This window comes from Melospiza melodia, chromosome 9 (genome assembly GCF_035770615.1).
Source record: "Melospiza melodia melodia isolate bMelMel2 chromosome 9, bMelMel2.pri, whole genome shotgun sequence".
Taxonomy (NCBI): domain Eukaryota; kingdom Metazoa; phylum Chordata; class Aves; order Passeriformes; family Passerellidae; genus Melospiza; species Melospiza melodia.
The window spans coordinates 17,188,157-17,203,721 of NC_086202.1; the positions used below are offsets into that span (position 1 = coordinate 17,188,157).

The following is a 15,565-nucleotide window of genomic DNA, read 5'->3' on the forward strand; positions in this document are numbered from 1 at the left end:
GGATCTTTATTTTTGTTGACAATTTTAGCCTTTTCCTGTAAGCTGTCAGAAATGCAGTACAGCATTGCCAATGGTGCCACAGTAGGTGTGTGGAAAAGCTAGTGTACTTTTCCTGTGTTGCAAAGCCAGCTATATTGTTCAGTGTAACTATTGTATTGGATGTCAACTCCAACTGCAAGGGGTCTTGGCTTGGCAAGATGAGCTTGAGGCTGCAGCCAGAAACACTCCATGAAATAAAGCTCCTGTTGGAGCCTGTAATAATGAGCATTTTGTGTGCAGCCTGGGGACAGACACTCCAGAGCAGCTTGAGGTGAGAAGAGGGGAGGCATTTGCATGGATTGTGAAGACGCCATCACTTAGGGCTGATGGCTGGGAGGAGAAAACATCCAACTGCTGTGCCATGTTTCAGGAACTGCTTGAATGAAGAATGGCCCAGACACAGAGCTGTGTAAAACTGAACGCCAACAGCTCAGAGTGCTGGCAGCAGCTTCATTGCCAGTGTGAAAATAATTCATAGGGTGGAAGCTGTATTGCCTGGAGTGCACCTTGCTGGATGGGTCTACATCTCCTTATTCCACAGCTGCCATCTGTGGTCTTTGAAACTGTGAGGGGCTCAGGGTGTGTGAACAAACATTTGTGTGACTTGTAGGCATGGGGGGTAGAGGAATACTTCAGTAAATTTTTTTGAAGTTGGATTCCTTGATTTTTTTAGTCATCTATTATCTGCTCAGCTTCTTGTGCTTGAAGATCTCTTGGTTGTGTTGAATTTAAGGGGTAATTTAAGGAGGGGAAAAAAAAAAAAAAACCAACAGGTTCTGTCAAGAGGATCAAGAATTTAATTTAAACAAAATTGTTCATTTCAACAGAGAAATGATCAAATCACACTTTTGGGTCTCCCTAGGAAGACAAAAATTGGGAATGAGAATGCCTCAATTGGATAAATAAGATGTATCTGAAAAAACAGAATTTAGGCTTAGGGAAATTAGTCTTGTAGAAATAAAAACTTTTGAGGTTTAGTGATCCCTGCAATATGTATACTCCAATGTATTCATGTTTTCAGCTTTCATTCTTATATACCTCAGACTTCTCAGGAAGACAGCAGTCACAGTAACACCATGGAAAAACTCAAATTATGAGGAAAGCAAGAAATAAATGAGAACAAATAAATACCTGTAGAAGTATCCATTATGTGTGCCTGTGTGTTTACCTCTTCCCCAGATACCACCCTTATTGCCAAATAGAAATTTTGGAGGTTTTTATAATCAACACTCTGCTCATGGTTTCAAAAATATTTTCTTAATAATTCAATGATTTTCAAATACATTTTCTCAGTTGCATCAAGGCCCCAGATGAAATCAAGATGTCCCCATGTAGGAAAATGCTCATGGTAAATGAGGTTAGTGATCCGAGGAAGAAGCCTTGCCATGTCTGTTGGGTCTGCAAACGTGTCCTGTCCACCACTCCATACAGCAGTTGGCACCTTTATCTCCTCTATCTTGTATGCAGGAGGAGCAGTCTGTAAGAGAGGGAGGAGACCTGAGTGAGTGCTGGGTATCAAAGTTATGTTTAGAGAAAGGTTTCTGCGCAAGCACCTCTCTTGGTCTTTTGCCTCTGCAGTAAAACCATAAGGATGAAGGTCACTCTCTTACTGTTCATTGCCCTAACCCCATTCCCTGTCCCTGGAATGACCCATCCTATTCCTGTTCTTCCTATAAAGCATGGCTAAGGGTTGTCCTGCAGTTTGGTCCTGCTTGTGCTCTTCAGAGGTGTGGGCATGGAGAGAACAGTGGCAGTATTCATCAGTCTGGAGATTTTTCTGGAGATTTTTCCTCTACGTATTCAGGGTGAGAAGACCTATAAGTTTTTTGCAGTGCACAGAGTGCAAATTTTGGTCTTAGTTCTCATGCTTGGAACTGAAGTGGAAAGGAAATAATTTGGTTATTATTTCCCCCTAGAAAATTTTTGAGTGTGCAAGATAGAAGTGACTGATTGTAGCTCTGGAGCCTTTCTGTTTGTGAAAATCAGCATTTTAGTACAGCACAGAGCACTGCAAGTCAAATGTGCTGGTTAAAAGTGAAATGGTTGCCAGTCCACTGGAGAGGTCACTGTGAGATCTGATTCCTCTCTTAAATGAAAGACAAGCTTTGAGGATTTTAGAGCAAGTGAAGAGCTCTGTACTCACCCAGTCCTAGGACTTGGGTGTCGTTCTTATTAAATTTTGAAATGACATTGAGCACATCCCAGCATCAGTAGGGGAGACAAAATGAACTTCTGTTAATTGTCTGTAAAGGTCTATCTCTGCCTTGTTTGTGAATAGACTTTTACACTTATGTGTGATTCAGCTGAGACCACTCTCCCCCTTGTTAATACTCACAGGTGCTAAAATTTGAATTTTTCTATCACTAGTTTTACCAAGACTCAAGGGTAAGTTCTGAGGGGGTCCATTTTGTCTTACCTGGTTGTATTTCTTCATGTTTTCCTTAGAGCCATAGTCATAAGCTTGAAACCGGTCTGTATGTGCTAGCTGTTAAAAGGACAGACAAAATAAAAGGTATGAGAGATGAAGGAGTAGAGTGCAAGAGGCATATTCCTGCCTGTGAGTCAAGTCAAGGCTCAGATAGTGGACTGTGTTATTCCCACACCTTTCTCTGGTTGCAGGCTTCCAGGTGCTGAGAATAGATCATAGGATAAGTGGCATCCTTGCTTTCTCTCTTGCTAACTTTCTGTCCGGGTCCTTATCTTCCACCCTCAGTATGTTTTGTTACTTAAAATTTTGTTTTACTACCTTAGATAACTGAAGTGGGAATCGCTGTTTGTCATACAGAATTGGGTCCAGCTGTCACATGGAAACAGAACCTGAATGTCTATAATGTATCAGGGCTATTACAAGTGTTACAGCATATTACAAGTGTTTGTAATATGCCTTGCAGGACTGGTGAGTGAATACTTGGAGTTGTTTGTTTGTTTTGGTAATTTAATTTTTTGCACAAACATGACAAGCAATTTCACTTGTGAGTGTTCTGTAATAAAGGGTGAGAGAAACCCAGTTTAGAAAACCTTTGCTTCCAAGATTTAAGTAGCTGGGTATGTGCTAAAAATCTGCCTGATGCATTGTCTTTGCTGTTCTATCTTCCTGTATCTGTGTTTGCTTTGCATCCACTTGAGTTCATGAGAGGTTGGCAAAATAAAACAGAGTCACTAGCTGTTCATGGTTTGTGTCCATTTCCTGGCTAGTTGTATCCTGTGGGACTGACTGTTGGGAATCTTTGTCTTCAGGAGCACATCTATATCCCAGACCATATTAAATGTGCAGGTGCTCATGGCAGGAGGTGAGAAGGTATGATGGTCAGTTTCCCAAATCCAGAGCCTCTGGATTTCCCTGTGGGCTGTCAGGTGCATAAAAAGCAGTAGTAGGAGATGGTTTACATGTCAGTTTACAGTTGTACCTGTCGCCAATGAAAAATGTTGTGTGCCGATGTCCCAGCTGGGGAATGTCCTACGTACATATCTACTCGACTCTGGAGAGAAAGCAGACATTTTATAAAGACAGACATCCAGTGCTGTGACAGAATAAAACTGTGAAGAAAGTGAGTTTCTATTAAAGAAGTCAGCTTACAAAGCATTTTTCATAGTTCTGTTAGGGAGATGTCCCAATTCCATCTCCCTGGATTCTTCTTCAGCTGTGTTATCTTGCTCTGAGAACCACATTAGTGACTTAAGCAAGGCAGGAAATATCCGTCATGGTTTAGCTCTGCAATTCAAAAGCTGCAATTGATTTTGCATTGAGCCATTCAGTCTAACTGCTTTCCCATATGTGCTTTTAAAAAGGATAATAGATGAAAAAAATGGGCCCAGTTGTTACAGACACTGCAATAATAAACATTATACAGGCCAGCTTCTGCATACTTTGGCCACTGTAAAGGGGATTGGCACCACAGCATCCATATACTGGCAAGCAGAGGGAAAACTCTGCTGTCTCTCCTGTCCCCTCTGACTGATGCACAAGTGTTTGTGAATCCCACTGTAGGTGTGCTGCACTCCTCAGCACAGTGGAAGGACTTTCTGTAGCTTTGCTCCTTGTGGATGGAGCTGTTGGGCCCAGTTCTAAGGTCAACAAAGCCAGGAAAATGTCCCTTACAGTAGTTCTTTGGGACCAAGTTTTGGTGCAAATACTCTGAAAAATGGGAAGAAGAATAGGTTTTTCTCCTGTCTTTTAGTTATTTCAGTGTTCAGAGGACCCCAGTGTCTATATGCTAAAGAAGGAAACTGCCAAATATATTGGCAAGAAGTCTGACTCCATCACTCTTTGTCTCTTTTTAAAGATCATCTGTGTGTGACAAAAATCTGGTTGGCTTAGCCCCAAAGAGGTTACATCCTGACACATGCAATACAGCTCCACTTTGAACTCAGCTCTTTCTCTCTGCCACTGGAATGTGCCCAGCTGTTGGTCCCACCCATCGCCTGCCCTATCCATGTTCCCACTGCTGACAGTCCTGGCATTCCCTCAGTCTGCTGAGAGCTGCATTGTGATCAATGTGCATGACAGTAACTAGACAAGGATACAGTGCACAAATGCAACTGCCAAAATCCCTTCAGTTTTGCTCTGAGTAGGTGTTCTTGCACATACTCACCGTGTTGATATTTTTTACACTGCCTCCAGCTATGTAACAGAGAACATGGGCACAAAACTTATCCAGGCTTGTACAGAGCTGTGTCACGGGTCCTTTCAGAAACTCGATCTGGTGGGCAGCTCCTTTGCAGCCAAATATTAACTGAGGGAAAGGAAAAGTGCAATGCCTTTTTTTCTTGTTACAGAAGAATTTTATGCAGAAAATTGTTGCTAATAATTGTTGCCTAGCCTTCACAACACAGTAATCAGAGTGCTGACAGCTTACCCTCACAGTACCCCTTTAAAACACCATCTTCCACATGGCACATCATTTATTCTTCCTCTTTCGTATTACTATCAGAAATCCTCAATCAAGCTGTCCTTCCATTTCTAGTGTGCTGACCTAATGCCTACTCATTTTTATAAGTCCTCCAGATTGTCATGTCTGTCATTGCAGTTCTGGTTTAACTCCTCCTGCATGAGGCCAACAAAATTTTAGTTAAACAGAAGGAATCCTAAAACAGGACAGAGTTTCACAAGTCTCCTACTTCATTGGGAGCTGCTGCTACAAGCTCTATATCCTAACTATTTTCACCACAGGGTTTGGGAACAGTTTTTTGAGAGGACTCAATTCATCCCCAGCTCAGTGTCAGCATTGTCACTTGTTTGGGAACACTCGACCTCAGGCTGAGGGAACCCTGTGAAGATCAGCCAGGCATTGGACTCTTAGAAGGAAAAAGTGACATACCCTGAGCAGTGGTTCAGGAAGATTTGTTATCTTAATGAGAGGGCTTGTAGCATGTGGGCATGCAGTCACTGGGCCCAGAGCAAAGAACACTTTCACCCGTTTAGCCAGCTCGGGGTACATGTAGAATGCTATGAAGCCTGCAAACACAGAAGAGACAGCCTGGGTTAGTGAAGATATCCTCCACAGACAAACTAAATACATGAACAGCAGATAGAAAACAAGGCATCATAGCATGTTTGCAGCCCAGTCTGTTGTGTTTGTGCTGCAGGTTTTACTTAAGGAAAGTGTTGAACTGAAATCCTGAAACTAATTTTATTTGGGAGGCAAAGTTCATTTTAAGGTTTAAAACGTGTCTGGGCATTGTCTATCAGAACCGTTTTTGTAGGGAACATATCAGTGAGGTTTTGAAGATATCATAAATTCTAAAGTTAATGAAACTCTTACTAAAAAAGTGTTTTTCAAATTAGAGTCTCTAAAGATCTATGCATGTTTATGCTTTCATGAAACTATAGAATAATTAACTGAATACTGGGAGCTTTGAGTATTTTCAACTGATTGCTTGCACCACAGGCAGATGAAGAAAGCCTAGATGCACGGTTTGTTTTGCCATGGGGATACTTAAATACTCTTATGAGAGGCAAAAAAGAGAAAAGGTCAGAATTTGTGATGATATATGATTTCTCCACACTTCTTTCTCTTTTTCTCTGGGTTGTTTACACTAATAACTGGCATTGGCTTCTTTCTAATCAATGTCCATTCATGGATCTTATACATAAACCATAACCATCATAACTTTCAACTGATGCTAAAATAAAATTTGCTGCATTTAGAGGCCATGAAATGAGTAATGACAAAGGCTGGATCTAAGAGAAAATAAACTATTAATGTTTCTACTTTCCTGATTTTTGTTCTTTGACAATGTTTTTAAACAGCAAAGTGGCCAGTTATAGCCTGTCATTAGCTACAACTTAAATTGTAAGATTTAAACAAAGTCATGACTTAGTAATGCTAAGGTTATTTTTCCTTGCCTTCAAGTAATTTAGTTTAAATAAATGTATTCGTGTAAATGATGTATTATATGGGCTGTTTTATCTTTTCAGTTTTTCCATCCTGTTCACAAGAACAGGGTTCCCAGGGCTGTGGTCACAGCACCAATTCTGCCAGAGATCAAGAAGTGTTTGAACAGTGCTCTTAGGCACAAGGTGAGAATGTTGGGGCTGGCCTGGGCAGGGCCAGGAGTTGGACTTCAGTGATCCTGTGTCCCTTCCAGCTCAAGATATTCTATGATTCTAATTGTCTGCCTTAATACAAAACAATTTCCTGCCTTAATACAAAACAATGTAAATTCCCGTTGCTGAGAAAAATACCCTATAGCAGTACAAGCAGTACCCAGTAAATGACTGTTATTATGTCTGTTATTATTTAAAAAGTTGAACTACCACTGCAGATTCTATTAAGTTTATTTGCTTCTTAAGGGTAACCAAAGCTGATTTAAGAAAAGTAGTTTTGCATATTTTCTAAATCTCAACACAGAAAAATCTCTATGTTTTTTCTAACTCTCTACAAACAAGAAAAATAAGGGAATTAGTGGGGAGAGTCACCTACTGATCAAATAGGAACACAAATGGTTGTCAGTAATTCTCCTGACATTACCTGAAGTTGACCCTTCAGAGTGACCAATATAGTAAACATCCTTCTGTCCAGTTTTATTCATGACGAAGTTCAGTTCTGCTGGAATATCATATTTACCCATTTCATGGAAGCTGTGGGGAGAAACACAAAAAGCTGGCAGACAATGTGACTGTCACCGTGTGAGTTCCTGACTGTCAGTTTTGTTCATGGCAGCGAGCAGGAGCCATTGCAGGAGGAGGCTGCACACAGTGTCTGCACCCTTGCCTGAGCTGGGGAATGGGCAGAGGGTGCAGCTGTGCAGCCTGGCTGCCTGGTGCCCTGGGCTCTGTGTGCATCAGGTGCCACTTTCACCTGACAGCTGCAGCCCCTGGGGAACTGAATTTAATCAGGGCTTTCACCTGCATGGGTTACAAAACACATTTCCTTCCCTCTTGGCTGAATTCAGCTGTGAGAGATCAGATTTCTAGACAAGACTGCTCAGCATGTTCCAGATGAGGTTCTTGTTCTCCCTTTTACAGTACAGTCTCCCTTTTCCTCAGCATCCCATTTCATTTCCCAGTCTGAAATCTCTTCCCCAGCCAATGCTCCCAACTCTGGGTAGTAGTGAGCATCCATCTTTGTCTGGTTCTTTGCTCTCCCGGGTGTAGATCCTGATCTGATGGTGGTTTAGGTAAAGGCCATCAGGCTGAAGCTATCTAGTCCCCTGGGAGTTTCTATGTTGAGTCTTTGTCTCCCAACTGAGTACCTGAACTGCCAGAACTCCTTCTGGCAGGGCTTAAGGGTCTTGTGTTTTAGAGACCAGGTGTTCCCTCTGCTGTTTCCCAACCAGACATCATAGCCAGCATCTGCAAGCATGAAGCCCAAGCTGTTGCTGGGCAGGTTGGAAATCCAGTGAGTAGCATCTCCTAGAAAAGCATGTTGCAGGAACACTGCAGGCCTTTGCCCTGAAAAAGATTAAAAAATACTTTTATTGGAACAGCAATTAATGTGTATTTAATATTGGAGCACAGAGTTCAGTTTGTGAGGTTTCTGTCTTCTAGAAGCTCCCAGGAGAACTATACATAGATATTGGTTTGAGAAACCTGAAGGATTTTTTCTATGCAAGCAGGAACCATTTAATGACATTTCATAACAATTTTATGACAGGTCTGGCAAATAATCAATTTACTGAGGATGCTTGTCCTACTTCCTCTTGCACTGGAAAGGCAGCTTACGGCCCCCATGCTGAAACCATCTACCCAAAGGTGAAAACTGCTCAAGGCACAACAGTGTATGGAAGAGGAAGAAAATATAAATAAATCCAAAGAAGGATTAATTAATCCAGACAGCAGACAAAGAACTTAATGTTACAACTTACTTCATAAGTTTTTTGACCAATCACACACAGCAAAAGCATATTGACAGTAGTTTTCTCTAATTACTATAAGCACAAGTACCTTTGGTTAAAACAATGCTTACTTATTTCGAATACAATACCTGCTTGTAAGCCTTAAAACACAATGCACAGAGCTCCATTATTAAGCTTAGAACTTCCTAATATCTCACTAGATAAACTTTTCTGCAGCTTAGGGAGTTATTCTAGACAAGCGTTAATACACAGATAATTGTTCTATTTGTCCTTACTTTTCTACTTCTTACATAATTTTTCTGCTGACCTATCTCATGGCTACTGCTTAGCTCTAATCACAGTTCTGCTGTCTCTGATGCCTGCCTTTTGCAGCTTTCCCAAAACCCTCTGATTTTATGGATTCCCACAAGTAAGCACTGAGCAGGGAGAGGCCCCTGATGTAACTTGGCCAGTTTTATTTTGAGAGTCAGGCTGGTCCAAATTATCTCCAAAGGAGATGCAGTTAGGGGAAGGCATCCAAATAAATTATTCTATAATACTAACAAGGACTAATAATCAAGGTAACAGTACCCAGGGTACCTCAAATTCCAGCTAGAAATTTTTATTCAATTCAGAAAATGTGATGAAACAGATGAAATGCATTTGCTTTTCATTGACAACCTGGTTTCTTTCCTCCTTCCCTAAGAATATCTCTGTCCTTCAGAAGCCTGGGAATTATTCATATGCCTAACCTCAGAGGCTCTGTTGTCAGGGTACTATTTTATATGTGTATGATTTATGTTGTTAAGGCAAAATCTTCCCAAATTCTGTTTACCAGCCTACCTACCAGATCATTTGAGGGAAAAAAAGCCTCCAAACCTTGGATGTAACACCATTATTAGGAAAGTCAGAAATAAGGACAGAGACACTGAATGTGTGGACTTCAGATAGATTCAGGATTTGAGTCACACTTCTGACAAAGTGTCCTTGTGGAGATGGAAAGGAATGAAACACTCCATTGCCCATGAAAGGGGGAAAGATGGGAATCCTTGTAAGAGTTGGCTCCTCTCAGACCTTTCTTGTGTCCTGTAATTATCACACCTGTATTTCGGTCATTCCTCCCAGCAGGAATTCTGTAAACACCAAGAATGTATCCATCTTCTGTTGTAACTTCATATTCCTCACTGGGGTATCCATGATACCTGATAATTTCACTCTGTGGAAAGCCAGAGGAGAGTTTGTTAATGTTCCAGTTGTCCTATTCTAGAGCCTAACTAAGATGAGCAGTGCAGATGTGGGATGTGCTCTGATGGTAGTGCAAGGCCCCAGCCACAGAGACCATGGCTGAGAATAAACATTACAAATCTTGTAAAAAGATAAAGCAAAGTCCTCTTCAGACCTGTTTAGATGTTGGTTGTCTGGTATTTAGCCCTCTGTTATGGGACAGAGCAGAAATGTGCTGAGTTACCAGCTCCCTTCTGAGAAGTAGTTTGTCATGTTATGCAAGGCTTATACAATTGTACCTTTCTACAGATTAAATATGCAGCTGTATCTGTGTAAGACAATGCCAATGCCTGTGGGGATGGTCCATAACAAATCACTTTTTCGAAAAGTGTGGTTAGGCAAGTCATACAGGCAAAGCAAACAAGGGTGGAGATCTCGTCAAAGGAACTAATGGGACCACCTACACCTAATTTTGCATGTACTCTGAGGAAACCTTTGGTGACTCAGGGCAAAGCATCTTTGATTAGCTTGCATTGAGAGAATCTGAAGAAGGGCTTCAACCTCCCTTACCACAGTTCTGAGCAAACAGTTTGTCATGGAAGGGTAACACTTTGCTTCACTTGATATTAGAAACAGCCTTTGCCTTCACTGCAAAGGAATTTTTCTCTGTGGCAGCCCAGATTGTTTAGATATGAAAATCAAGGTTTCTTCCAGGCTAGTGCTGGAAGGTTCCTTGTTCTCTTGCCAGGTTTGCATTCCTCCTGTTCTGCAGTAGCCTGAAATACCAACATGTGTTGAGAAAACTGACTGCAAACAGATATCATGAGCCATGACACAGCTCCACATTTATCATATATCTGTTGGGCTTCACTCTAAATGCAGGCAGCAAAGTCTGTTGTTCAGTTTAGCATGGACTGGAGCAGTAGTCAGTGCTCTGTCCACAGCCAGGGCTGAGTCTGGCCACTGGGACCACAATTACATGTTGTGGATCTGCAGTGCCCCTCAGGAGGTTCTGGGGAGCTGCCCAGCCTTGGAAGCAAAGGCAGCAGCCAGCAGTCCCCACAGCAGTGCTGTGTGTCTGTCCTCATGCAGTGAGGCACATATGCCCCTGGCACGCTCAGAGCCAGCCCTCACGGTGGGAGTGACCCTAAGGCAGTGGCTTTGGAAACAGCAGGCTGGGAAAACAGGAGATGCAAAAGGGGCTCTTCTTAGCTTTCCTGACAAGGAGTGTTAGTTATGCAACTGGAAAAGAAGCTTTAGAAAAGGAAAGGTGACCCACTTACAACATTCATGAAGCATTCCGGGTTGCGACTCTTCTTGCAGCGGCTTGTGTCAACACCTGCACTGGAGGCTGCTGAGAATCCTGCTGAGAATCCTGCTGAAAAGGCAATTCCCTGGGAGCAGAGCAGCACGAGGAGGCACCACATCTTGGGGCTGTGTGGAAGAGCACATGCACGGGTGCTTGTGTTAGGAAGAGAGTGGTGTGGAATTCCACAGGAGGAGCCAAGAGCAGAGTCTCCTGAGGGTTTTCTGAGAACTGTTCCCCAGGGACTGCCTGAGTAACAACCTGTGTGGGGATGGGCTGTCTTAAACTCACCCTGTTTAACAGGTAGGATTGCAGAACAGGAGTGGGAAGCACCTGGGCATACCATGCAAGAATATGCCTGAGCACTCTGCAGATTACAAGAGAACTGGGCTTGGCAGCCAGGGCCAGCTCTTGGCACGAGCCTAGCAGACGCTTGACAAAGAAGCATGATCTCCTGAGGTGATTGTCACCCAGCTTGCCCACCTTTATCTGCTTCCACACTTCTGCCAGCAGGAGAGGCAAAGGGAGAGGAAAGCACTGTTTGTTTCCTGTCTCCTCAGGAATGAGGTGAAAGAGGTTCAGGATGGGCTGTCTTTAAGCTTGCCCTCTCTTCCTCTGGGACTGAATGCTATTCTGGTGTCTGTCAGTGGTGTGCTGGGGGGAGGGACCAGATAATGAGGCTCATGAAGGGGTCAGGAATAATTCAGTCACTCTGTGAAGAGATTTAATGGATGTTGGGCAACATGCTTGCATGTTCAGTGCCAGTTTGTGCTTTCCTCAAAGGGTGATGTGCCCCAGAACATAATCAGTTCTTCTGAGAATATAGAGCAAACAAGGTGACCATGTGTGGGTCCCCAAAATCCCCATGAGTCAGTTCCTAGTCAGCCTTACCTTTTGGCCACCAGGCAAGCAGCCGTGAGGAGAGAGCAAGAGATCCTGAGACTGCCTTTGTGCTGCCAAAGGCATGTCTCCAATACCTCTTAGAAATGGTTGTCTATAGTGCAAATCTTGTATTGGTCATGGGAAAGTGAGACCTTGCCCTTTCCTGGGATGATGGATGGTTCCAGATTAGCATTTCTGAATAGAAATTGCAGATTGCAGTCGATCTAGTACCAGTTTATGCTAACTCCATGTAAAATAGATATGCTGCCAGGTTTTAGTCTTTATTTTCTAGAATCCAGATCAATGAGTGGAGGAACTGAACTTCCCAGACATTTTGACAAAAAAGATTGGTCTGGGAAGCTCAGTACTGTGCTTACATATTCAGGAAAAGCCACATCATACATCATACATCAGATTTTTGTTTTATGTGTGAGGAGAGAATGATACCTCTGAAGAGAAGAGTAGTAGTATAAAGACCATAAAGATCAGGCAGGAGACCTGAATATTCAATAGTAGAATCCATGGGACTTAATGCAGTGTAAGGCTTCAGCTCATTGCAGCACCTTGTAAGAATGCCTCACCAGGAGTGGCTGGGGACACCACTGCTCTTGCAGGCTGGGCTTCCTCTGAAGAAGAGGACAGGTTTCTATGACCATGGTGTGTTTGTGTTCACCATCCTGTCCATCCTTTAATGGACTTTTGATGCAATTGTAAAATATCTGCCAAGTCCAGCACTGAGACACAAGCCTGCAGCAGTTCCTGAGGACAGATTGTCAGGGAAGGACAGGGAACTCCAGAGGGTTCAGCCTTGCTGGAGGAAGGCAGGCAAAGGCCACTGGTGTTATGCTCAGCAGCAGCCAGCAAGAGAGAGATTGTCAGCATTTCAGAGTCCATCTAACTTCACAGTAGCCATAGCATACATGGTTTGTGAGTGAATTTCATAGGAGACCTTCCTGTCTTAAAGTTTTTGTTAGGAAGTTAAGCAGGCTCAGGAGACAAGTCTTTTGGGAACCAGGCATTAGACATGGAGAATGCAATTTTTAATGATAAACAGAGGTTCTCATGTAGCCACATGTTTCCTGAGTCTGCTTCTAGCATAAGATATCTGTTATGATGAGATATGCTGCTCTGTGAAGTTTATTTGTACTCAGGAATGTTCAATATCAAGATCAAGAGAAAATAAGGAAGTATTCCCCATAAAGTAGTGGGGAAGAAGAACAGAATTTGTGGGATGAGAGAGAGATAAACAAGGAAAATATGTTTTGACTTTTAGTGATCTTCAATTTGGCCTTTAAATTTGACTGAACAAATTTAAAGAAGTCAAACCTCATGAGTCATCAAACAGTTGAAATGAGGTAGCTTTTGGAAACACCCAGACCTTTAAATTTGGCATAAAAACACACTTCATTAAATTCCCTTTGTATATCAAATACTTCTTAATTTTTTGTCAAAACAGGAAGCCTCACAATTACATACTCATGCAGTGCAACACTCTGTTTTGCTTTCTGCTGTTTTACTCTTTTCTAGTGGGAGCAAAATATGCCTGCCTCTCCCTGCACTGGGAATCTCAATTTAACAAGAAAAAGTTCTGCTAATATCTCAGCTTGTTTTCACACCACTCAAAAATTTAATTGAGGCAATGCAAAGGCTTAATCATTCCTCTTGTTAAGGTAAACGTTCCCCAATGCACTCTGTGATCACCTGGCTTGGCTGGCATGGATGATGGACTTCCAGGTATTCACCTTTTACTCAGATGCAGGGGGCCAAGTAGCATCAACCTTGGCAGGCTACTGCTCCCTTAAACTCTAGGAATAAAGACAGGAGATGCAAACAGCTGTTTTCATCTAGCGAGATGAAGTCATAAGTAACTACTTATGCGTCGTAAACTGTCATAAAAGAATATGCTTAGGTGGAAAAAAGATCAGAGAGATAAATGCCCTTGAAAGTTCCTCTACATACTTTTAAGATTTAGTAAAGCTAAGTTGCAAGCCATTCTGAAATTTTTCCTTTTATCCTCATGCCTTAAGCAGTCTAAAATTTACTTCATAGAAGCTCTAAGGCATAGGCACACCAACCAGAAGAGCAACTGTGACTAAACATGCATGAGAATTTGCTGCCTTACTCACTAATAAAACGTAAACCTGCATTATACAGAAGGAACAGGAGGTCCAGATTACACATTGCTGCAATACTTGCACATTCATTCCCTTGTTCTCAGAGGGAAGAAAACAAGTAGGAAAAAATTAAATAGTTTCTCTTTTTTTCCTTTTTGTGCAGGTCAAATATTTTGCCTTCTAGGTTAAGCAGAGAAGCACTTCAGTGCATCACAGCAGACTTACAAATGAGAGGAAAAACTCTGCTTACTTGTACAACCAACTGCACAGAAGCAAGGCAGCACATCTTCATGGAGACAGGAAACAGAAAGAGACCACGAGCATGTATGTACAAGTAACTCACCTCTGCTTGGACTGCCTGGCTTCTGCCTGCTGCCACGGTCACTGGTCTGTCTCCACCAGCAGACTGATTCACTGGCAGGAACCTGCGCCGATAAAAGGAAGTCCAAACAAAATGAGCTCTTCAGGGAAGCAGCTGTGAGTGTCATGAGCTGGCAACAGGCATTGCAGAGCGTGTTTAAGTGCTGATTAGGCAGTATTTCAGAAGTGGGGTAATCTTTGTGATGAAAAAGATGATCTGGTTTAATTCACCACCCCAAAATGCACCATGGAGCAGGAGAGTGTAGAGACTACCTACAAATCAGTGGTTAGAATGCTTAGCTGGGACCTGGGTGTTGCAGTTCACTGGGGCTGTGGCAGACCTTGATCTGCACTGTTGCCCAACTGAGGGGCTGCTTCAAATGTAATCTTTTAAGATGAAAAGGAGGAAGTGTTCAGCTTTTCTCAACATAGTGTCTCAAGAACACCGTCTCTGCTATTGCTTTTCATTTGGTTTATGTTAACTTTGACATTGCAGACTGACCTAAATCTGTTTTCCAGTGAGCAGTACAACTAATGAAACCCACCTTATTCTGCATTAATTACACTCCAGTGCCAAAGAAGGCTTGAGCACATGTAACCTTTTTCCCAGTGAGGGAACAAACAAGGGTTCTTGTTTATCCCAAGCTATTTTCATCACCTCTGAAAACAGGGTATCTGGAGATCTTTGCTTAACGGCTCAATTAGCTGTAGCCAGCCTGAGGGCTCAGTCCTCACTGAGATTGGCTGATGACCATGGGCAGAAGGACTTGTTCCAAGGACTTGCTCCATGTCCTTGGGCAGCTGGGCTGTAAACTAAGTACAGTCCTCCTAGATGAGGATCAACCTGTTCAGCCAATTAACTCACAAGTGTCTTCAGGAGAACTTGAGTTTCATCATGGACTGATGAGCATTTAGAAGAGCACCAGATAAGAGGAATGTGTTCTTGGGAACATCGTTGCATAGTATGATGCCTTCGTGTACTGGGGGGGAAGGAAATGAGTAAAACAACAGGATGCCAGCGCAGTAACAGCTCTGTTTTACATACAAAGTAAAGAACATTGTTTGGGATAGTGGGAAAGGTAGTTTGATAATTTCTCAGTGAAAAGCACTATAACTTGACTTCTCTGATGTCTGTAAGTGACAATAACTATCATCAAACCATAAACTGATCACTCAGAAGGACTTCTGCAACATGATGTCTCATCCCTTCTCGTGTCCCAGGCTGGGATCAACAGTCCCCATAATGTGTCCAATGCTGTTTGCTCAGACTGCCTTTCCTGATTTTCCAGAAAATTCCTCTATGGTGTCCCAGGTTGCAAGATAGCCATACAATTGCAAATTCCTTTCTAGGGGACTTTATGGA

General features: G+C 42.5%; 1 protein-coding gene across 2 annotated transcripts; it reads right to left on the reverse strand.

The window, feature by feature from the left end:
- Positions 1 to 1,277: 1,277 nt before the first annotated feature.
- LOC134421996 (lysosomal acid lipase/cholesteryl ester hydrolase-like) lies at positions 1,278 to 14,534 on the reverse strand. 2 transcript variants are annotated; one of them, XM_063163568.1, is made up of 11 exons: positions 14,186 to 14,534; positions 13,430 to 13,533; positions 10,824 to 10,974; positions 9,418 to 9,532; positions 7,735 to 7,933; positions 7,011 to 7,120; positions 5,358 to 5,494; positions 4,632 to 4,772; positions 3,447 to 3,518; positions 2,456 to 2,524; positions 1,278 to 1,516 (listed from the first exon to the last, which is right to left on the reverse strand). In XM_063163568.1, the coding sequence occupies exons 3-11, from the start codon at positions 10,965 to 10,967 to the stop codon at positions 1,283 to 1,285; spliced, it is 1,221 nt and encodes a 406-aa protein (XP_063019638.1). In that variant the 5' UTR covers positions 10,968 to 10,974; positions 13,430 to 13,533; positions 14,186 to 14,534; the 3' UTR covers positions 1,278 to 1,282. The 2 variants fall into 2 exon arrangements, with proteins under 2 accessions (XP_063019638.1, XP_063019637.1); XM_063163567.1 differs by lacking the exon at positions 13,430 to 13,533.
- Positions 14,535 to 15,565: the final 1,031 nt, after the last annotated feature.